An 8,985-nucleotide genomic window follows, 5' to 3' on the forward strand; every position below is an offset into this window, starting at 1 on the left:
CCATCTTGTAAATGTAGGTGGGAAGCCAAATAGTTGCAAGACCGCTAACAGGAAATCCCACTCCACTGTGTCATAGGCCTTCCTTATATCAACTTTTAGTGCACAACGAGGGGGGAGTCTCGCCTGGTTATAGCCCGTGAATAATTCCTGTGCCAACATTATATTGTCCCCAATGCTACGTCCTGGAATGAATGCTCCCTGACATGGGCTAATTATCTTGTCCAGAACCATACTCAAACGTTGGACAATTAGCTTTGCAATAATTTTGTATAATACATTACAGCACGATATAGGTCTAAAGTCACCAACTGTCATAGGAGTATGTACCTTTGGGATTAGAGCCAAAAGTGTAGAGTTGACTTGCTTAAGCAGTTTCCCGGTACTAAAGAAGTCCAGTACAGCCGTTGTAATTTCGTGTCCCACTACTGACCAGGCTGCTTTAAAGAACCCTGAGGAGAACCCATCAGGTCCCGGGGCCTTGTCCTCTGCGATGTCAAATACTGCCTGCTTCACATCTTCCGGGCTGAACGCCAATATTAATTGTCCTGCCTCCTCAGTGGTAAGTACATTACTTGGCCCAATCGTGAGTGGACAAGAGACGTGGAATGGGCATCGAGGAAGTGGAGGGGGAAGCATATTGTTAATGTTGCTTATCGAGCATTACTTGGTGCATGCATATACCATATATGGCAAGAGAGGAATTTGAGACGATTTTAGCACACCCATTGGCCGGAAGCTATATTAGCTACTTGCATCATAGAAGACGTTAGACAGAGGATAATTAGTATTAATCTTTCCAGTTCTATTAGTACATGTGCACTCTATAGACTTTGGCGTATCCCTTGGTTTGTTGGGGGTACCACCACCATTTGATTGTTGTACTTTGTACTCTTTACCCAATTTTTTTAATGAATCTTACATTTACCAAAAAAAAAAAATAATAATTCATCCCGAAAAACGCTTTCATATATAGCCCCATTGGTACAAAATGGTGAGGTTGTGGTTCGACCATCTTTGGATACTGTGCGTGATGGAGCTAAGCGTTGGAAAACTACTGCAGTTGGATACTTTTTGGGAAAGCGGCCATATTACCATCATCTGAAGGAATATGCTCATTCGTTCTGGCCCGAACTACGAGAGGTAACCGCGACAGCTAATGATTTTTTCTTCTTTCAATTTAAAAATGTCATTGCCACAATAGTACTCCAAAAATGGGAACCGGGTATGGCTATGAGGAAACAGAAGCATACACAAATACCTGTATGGATTAAACTTCGGCACTTGCCTATGGAATACTGGACAATGGAAGGATTGAGTACTGTTGCAAGCGGAGTGGGTAAGCCCCTATATCCAGATGCGATAACGAGGGCATGCACGAGACTGGATTTCGCTCGTGTATGCGTGATACTAGACGTTACACAGACGTTGATCAAACATGTTATAATCATGACACCAAATGAGGAAGGAGGGGAAACACCATGCAAGATAGATGTCGAATACGAATGGCTACCTCCGAAATGTATGAGTTGTATGACGATCGGCCATATGACGAAAGATTGTGCAATGAATAAACCCCTTAAATCCACTAAATCACCGGTAGCCGTGTATGTGCCGAAAGCTATCATCCCTCAACCACAACTGGCCACTAAAAGGAAGGATTCGAATAATGATAAAACGGGGACTGGTGCTTCGAACAAACAAAACGATAGGGGTAAGGCAGCGTCTTCTCGTGGAGGTGGAGTGAAGGCAAGTCGAGAGGAGAAGGGCAAGGAGATTGTAGTATATAATACATTTGATGGTCTACACTTAATTGACGATGCAGATGCTATAGCCCGGGGTCCTAATCAACGCAGCCCCACACTTCATGATCCATGTTGAACACAGCAATATGGAATGTTCGTGGCCTGAATAAAAGAGACCATCAGCTAGCAGTGAAGGATATCGTTGCTGAGTTCAGGTTACAATTTCTCGGTCTCCTTAAAACTCATGTTAGTATTAATAATGCAGCTCAAATTCAATCTTTTCTATTACCCCATTGGAAATGGTATGTGGATTACGGATCTTCTGGTAATCGAGTGTGGATTGCATGGGATGATAATTTGATTGACGTTGAAGTGGTTGAATGTGGAATGCAATTTATTCATTGTCTAGTTAATATTCGTGCAATCCATGAGTCAGTTGCTGTTATTGTCGCTTATGGAGCAAATGAGGTGGTTGATAGGAGAGAGTTATGGAGTGCCCTGGATAATTTAGCTATGCAGTATGCTGATATCCCATGGTTGATTGAAGGAGATTTTAATGCAGTTCGCGACCTCAGCGAAGTATGTGGCACATCAGGGGATATCCGAATAGCTATGGAAGAATTTAATGCAGCCATTCAGAATACAGGATTATTACCACTACCCATGCAGGGAGAGTGGTACACATGGCACAACCACAGTGCAACACCACGGAACCTCTGGAAAAGACTGGACCGCATGTTGATAAATGATAGAATGGCACGGTTCCCTAACTCATTCTACTCGGTCCTTACACCACGCACTTCAAACCACTCACCGATGGTACTAAATGGGGATCGGCAACAGCAATATGGAGGTATGTTCCGATTTGATAACTACCTCGCTCGTTCACCTGAGTTTATTCCTAGTGTGCAGAATATATGACAACATAACATTATTGGTACGCCTATGTATGCTGTGACACGCAAACTCAAAGCATTGAAACCAACCTTCCGAGAGCAAAGGAGGAATAAGGGGGATCTATCGCACAATGTCCAAATGGCGAAAGGGTTTCTTGAAGCAGCACAACTACTTGTTAGCTCAAGAAGGCGAGATGAGCTATACATCAACTCGAACACTGTTGTCGACTCGTACTGGCCAAAGCAACAAAATTGGAGCAGATTATGTTAAATCAATGAGCGAAAATGCAGTGGATGAAGGGAGGCGATCAGTGCTCCCGAGTGTTCTTTCGGAAGATTCCCCAACGAAGATCATCAAAGAGGATCTTCCAGATCAACGATGAACAGGGATCCACTCACACTGATCCAGAAGAAGTTATTAATGAGTTTATCAAATACTACCAAAACCTGCTAGGAGGAGATAGACGAAGAGCACGTATCAACATTCGGTTTCTCAGACCGTGGGCTAGGCACATTCTGAGTAATGAGGAGTCTACCGCTTTACTATTACCGTTCACACCAGCAGATGTCAAACAGGCGGTTTTTGACATTGCTGAGGACAAGGCCCCAGGCCCGAACGGATACTCATCGGGCTTCTTCAAAGCAGCATGGCCTAAAAAAATTCTCTCTCCTATGGATGGCTATTCAGGAAAAACTACCAACAACAGACAAACCTTGGCTCACACACATTGGAGGGTGTATTCTATGTGATGAAGAAGCAACCGAGACGCATAATCACTTATTCTTCCGATGCCGATTCAGCAGAAGATGCCTTATAGCCATACGGGAAATTATTCGATTCGCATGGCCCAATCGCACATGGGCAATGGATGTGGAATGTGCAGTGAGGAAATGGAGAGGGAAGCATATCATTAATGCAGCATACCGAGCATTACTTGGGTCATTCGTTTACCATTTGTGGCGAGAAAGAAATTCCAGACGGTTCCAGCAGATTGAGCACCCGCCTAATGTATTGGCTTCTCTTATTATTAGCGATGTTAGGCAGAGGATATTGAGTCTAAATCTTTCTAGTTCGATTAGTACATGTGCTCTATATAGACTATGGCGTATCCCTTGGCCTGTCGAGGGAATACCCAATTAATTGTTGTACTGTACCATATTTTTCATTTATGAAATTTACCATTACCGAAAAAAAAAAAAAAATTCTCTCACTAAAAATTCTCTCTCAAAAAAAAAAAAAATGGACCCTCTCTATTCTCTCTCACACACTACTACACCACAAAACACACACACACAAGCCCTAAATACTCAAACCGCTGCCGGCGACGAGGAAGGAGCACCGGCCGGCGAGGGGGAGGCTGAAGGTGATGAAGGACGGCGAGAGACGGACTGCTATGGTCAGTTTTCCGGCGACCCGCGAGCAGAAACAGGACATTTGCGATTGGAACGTACATCGCCGGTTTTTGGAAGTTTGCCGGCAACAATGGCAGATCAGACATTTGGTAACGATGACGCAGTGATTTCAGAGGATGGGAATGGAAGACTAACGTCGAGTGATCGATTTTTGAGGGCTGAAACAAAGGAAAAATTGCAGACGCCGCTGTTAGGGTTTTTGGGAGATGAAGGGTCGCGCAGCCAAAACCCGTCGGAAACTGGCACTTTTCAGGCTGATGAAGGTACGCCGGACTCTGTGGAGGAAGAGGAAACGAATATAACAGAGAAAGGTGAGAACTTGACCTATGACTCGTCTTCGTTCCGAGCGCCGCAACTAGGGTTTGGTGAAGCTTCACCTTTCATCAATGGCGGAAGGAGATTTGAGCCGTTTAATCTTGATGAGTTCCTGAAATTGGCCAACGCTGTCATCGACAAAGGAGACGAGCAAACCATTACAGCACTCAGAGATCTGAAAACTAGATGGAAGGAGCGATTTCGAAGCGTCCCGTCGCTGCGTTCGTTGGTTGAGAAAAGAGATGCGGCGCCATGCGTGGGTGGTTTACGTCCGGCTATGAGATGCTTATTGCCGACGGGAACAAGCAGTGGAGCGCCGGAAACTGATGGGAACTCGACAAACTCATATCTACAGTCGCCGGTGCCTGAGATTTCACGACTTTCCGCCGGAAATGAACCTGATTTGCTGCCGCCGTCGACTGATATGGCAGCTCCGGTGAAGGGTGACTGGCGACTCACCAGTCCGGCGACGGTTGGTATTCCAACATCTGCTGACGTGGCTTCTGTGGGTGAAGTGGACGGTGAGGTGGACGGTACGGTGGCAGTTGACAAGGATGGTGATGTCACTGGTGATGCTAGCATAACCTCTGCTGACATCACTAAAGATGACATCACTGCTGACATCACTGCAGGTAACATCACTGCTTACATCACTGCAGATGACATCACTGCTGAGATCACTCCAAATGACATCACTGCTGACATCATGGATGACATCATCCTGCATAAAAAGACAAAAAAACAGATTTCTACTTTTGATTATCGCGCTCCTACGGGATTGTTCGTTGGAAACATTCCGTTGCATGCATGCTCGGACACGATTAACGATGATAAAATAGCTCATGCATTCCACAATTCAACTCGAAAGACCCTATCCTATGTGGCCCCAACGGTACAAAAAGGAGAGGTGATTGTGCGACCAACACTGGATATTATACGGAATGGGTCTAAAAGATGGATGGCTACCGCGGTGGGATATTTTCTTGGAAAAAGACCGTACTTTCACCATCTAAAGGAATTTGCAAAGTCGATATGGCCGGACTTAAAAGAGGTCACTGGTACAAATAATGGGTTCTTTTTCTTCCAATTCAAATCAGTAGTTGCTATGGAAGATGTCATTAAAGGAGGACCGTGGCTATATCAGGGGCAGCCTATTATTCTTCAAAAATGGAAACCAGGGATGGTATTGAGGAAACTTCAGCATACAGAAGTTCCTGTGTGGATCAAAATATGACACCTTCCAGTCGAGTTGTGGACAGAGGAAGGTCTTAGTACGGTGGCCAGTGGAGTGGGTAAACCGCTTTACCCGGATGCGATTACGAGAGCGTGCACAAGACTGGACTTCGCTCGTGTATGCGTAATATTGGATGTGACCTCAAATTTACCGAAACACATCATAATTATGACACCGGATGAAGATGGAGGAGAATCCCCATGTAAAGTAGATGTTGAGTACGAATGGATACCCCCGAAGTGCAAAAGCTGTATGACATTGGGGCACTCTGCCAAAGAGTGTGTTATTAACAAACCAAAACCAGTTAAACCACCGATCGCTGTATACATAACCAAAGTGGGGACACCGTATGAAACAGCAATGTCTGAACGGAGTAGGAACCATCCTAGGGAGGATGGCGATACAACTTATATACCATCTCGGCCACCACGTTTGCCTGATCGGAAGATAAACAGACCACCACAAGCCCCAGTGGTAGAAAAGAAGAGAGAGGGCCGTGAACCCCCTAGAGATGCAACAGGCCCAAGTCGAGAGGAGAAGGGTAAGGCGGTTGTTATATATAATACATTTGATGCACTACACATACTGGATGATACAGATGAGTCGATTCGGGGTCCTAAAAACAGCAGCCCCATACCTAGTGATCCATGTTAAATGCAGCAATATGGAATGTACGTGGCCTGAACAAAAGAGATCATCAGTTGGCAGTCAGAGACATCGTTGCTGAGTACAGGTTACAATTTCTCAGTCTCCTTGAAACTCGTGTTCGATTTAATAATGCAGCTCAAATTCAATCGTTCCTATTACCCCATTGGAAATGGTATATGGATTATGGATCTTCTGGTAATCGGGTGTGGATAGCGTGGGATGATAATTTTATTGATGTTAATGTGGTTCAATGTGGAATGCAATATATCCACTATCTTGTTAATATTCGAGCAATTCATGAGTCAGTCGCTGTTACTGTCGCTTATGGAGCTACTGAGGTGATTGATAGGAGAGAGTTATGGAATGCCCTGGAAAGTTTAGCTATACAGTGTACTGATATCCCATGGTTGATTGGAGGGGATTTTAATGCAGTTCGCGACCTCAGCGAAGTATGTGGCACATCAGGGGATATTCGAATAGCTATTGAAGATTTTAATGCTGCCATTCAAAATACAAGATTACTACCACTACCCATGCAGGGAGAGTGGTACACATGGCACAACCACAGTGCGACACCATGGAACCTCTGCAAAAGACTGGACCGCATGTTGATAAATGATAGATGGATGGCACGGTTCCCTAACACATTCTACTCGGTCCTTACACCACACACTTCAGACCACTCACCGATGGTACTAAATGGGGACCAACAGCAGCAATATGGAGGTATGTTCCGATTTGATAATTACCTCACTCGCTCATCTGAGTTTATTCCCAGTGTGCAGAATATATGGCAACACAACATTATTGGTACGCCTATGTATGCTGTGACATGCAAACTCAAAGCATTGAAACTAATCTTCCGAGAGCAAAGGAGGAATAAGGGGGATCTATCACACAATGTCCAAATGGCGAAAGGGTTTCTTGAAGCAGCACAACTACTTGTTAGCTCAAGGAGGCGAGATGAGCTATACATACAACTTGAACACTGTTGTCGACTCGTACTGGCCAAAGCAACAAAATTGAAGCAGATTATGTTAAATCAACGAGCGAAGATGCAGTGGATGAAGGGAGGCGATCAGTGCTCTCGAGTGTTCTTTCGAAAGATTGCCCAACGAAGATCATCAAGGAGGATCTTCCAGATCAACGATGAACAGGGATCTACTCACACTGATCCAGAAGAAGTTATTAATGAGTTTATCACATACTACCAAAACCTGCTAGGAGGAGATAGACGAAGAGCACGTATTGACATTCGGTTTCTCAGACCGTGGGCTAGGCACATCTTGAATAATGAGGAGTCAACCGCTTTACTATTACCGTTCACACCAGCAAATGTCAAACAGGCGGTTTTTGACATTGCTAAGGACAAGGCCCCAGGCCCGGACGGATACTCATCAGGCTTCTTCAAAGCAGCATGGCCTATAGTTGGACAGGAGGTGAGTTCGGCAGTACTGGACTTCTTTAATACAGGCCGACTTCTAAAGCAGATAAATACTACACTTTTGGCGCTCATACCAAAAGTACATTCACCTATGACGGTTAGTGATTTTCGGCCCATTGCAAGCTGTAATGTGCTTTATAAGATCATTACAAAGCTCATTGTCCAAAGATCGAGCGTGATAATGGACAAACTGATCAGCCCATGCCAAGCGGCATTTGTGCCGGGACGCAGCATTGGAGATAACATTATGCTAGCACAGGAACTCTTTACGGGATACAACCAGACTCGTCTACCTCCTAGATGTGCTCTGAAAGTAGACATCCGGAAGGCATATGACACAATGGATTGGGATTTCTTGATGGAAGTTTTGGAGATGTTTGGGTTCCCTAGCACGTTTGTGAAGTGGATTGAGGAGTGTGTGACAACACCTTCATTCTCTGTTGGGCTAAATGGGAAGCCCATGGATTCTTTCGAGGCGCCAGAGGACTTAGGCAGGGTGACCCTTTATCACCCTACCTATTTGTGCTTGTGATGGAAGTCCTACACTTGGGCTTCCTACAGTTGATTGATCAGGAGGAGTTATTTTCCTATCACTGGAAATGTGAGGCAGCCAGGATCTTTCAGTTGGGGTTTGCTGATGATGTGATATTATTTAGCCGTGCTGATATGGAATCTCTAAGAATCTTTAAAGCAGGTCTGGATCGTTTTGCCGAATGGTCGAGTCTCAGACTGAACGTACAGAAAAGCCACTTGATTATATCATGCTCAGCGCAAACATTACGTGAGGAGATGTTGGCACTACTCGGATTTCAGGAAGGGGTGCTTCCAATGAGGTATCTGGGGTTACCACTTATATCGTCTCGACTAACTATTGCATACTGCCACCCACTATTACAAAAGATTGACAAACGGATCGCTGGATGGGAAGGTACCACTATATCTTATGCTGGTAGAGTACAAATTATTAAATCTGTACTTATATCACTGAGTCTTTATTGGGCATCGGCATTTATATTACCGAAGAAAGTTATTAATGAAATTGAGAAAAGGTTGCGAGCTTTCTTGTGGAAGGGAACGACGAATAGTGGCTATGCCAAGGTTGCGTGGAAGGATATATGCCGACCTAAGGAGGAGGGAGGACTTGGATTCAAGGATATCAGCACCTTGAACCGTGCATTGATGACCAAAAAACTATGTGATGTCATTAGATGCGACAAAACATCGATTTGGGTTGAATGGTTGTACAAGGGACGCCTACAACACACCTCTGTATGGACGATTACGGACCATGGC

At 44.7% G+C, this 8,985-nt stretch overlaps 1 protein-coding gene across 1 annotated transcript; it reads left to right on the forward strand.

Annotated features, from left to right (window-relative positions):
• Nucleotides 1–1,224: 1,224 nt before the first annotated feature.
• Nucleotides 1,225–3,021, forward strand: LOC148784446 (uncharacterized). The gene is made up of 3 exons (XM_088876835.1): nucleotides 1,225–1,873; nucleotides 2,152–2,595; nucleotides 2,819–3,021. Exons 1-3 carry the CDS (start codon nucleotides 1,225–1,227, stop codon nucleotides 3,019–3,021), a joined length of 1,296 nt encoding a protein of 431 aa, XP_088732961.1.
• Nucleotides 3,022–8,985: the final 5,964 nt, after the last annotated feature.

This window comes from Sesamum indicum, linkage group LG13 (genome assembly GCF_026168435.1).
Source record: "Sesamum indicum cultivar Baizhima isolate 11 linkage group LG13, ASM2616843v1, whole genome shotgun sequence".
Lineage (NCBI taxonomy): Eukaryota > Viridiplantae > Streptophyta > Magnoliopsida > Lamiales > Pedaliaceae > Sesamum > Sesamum indicum.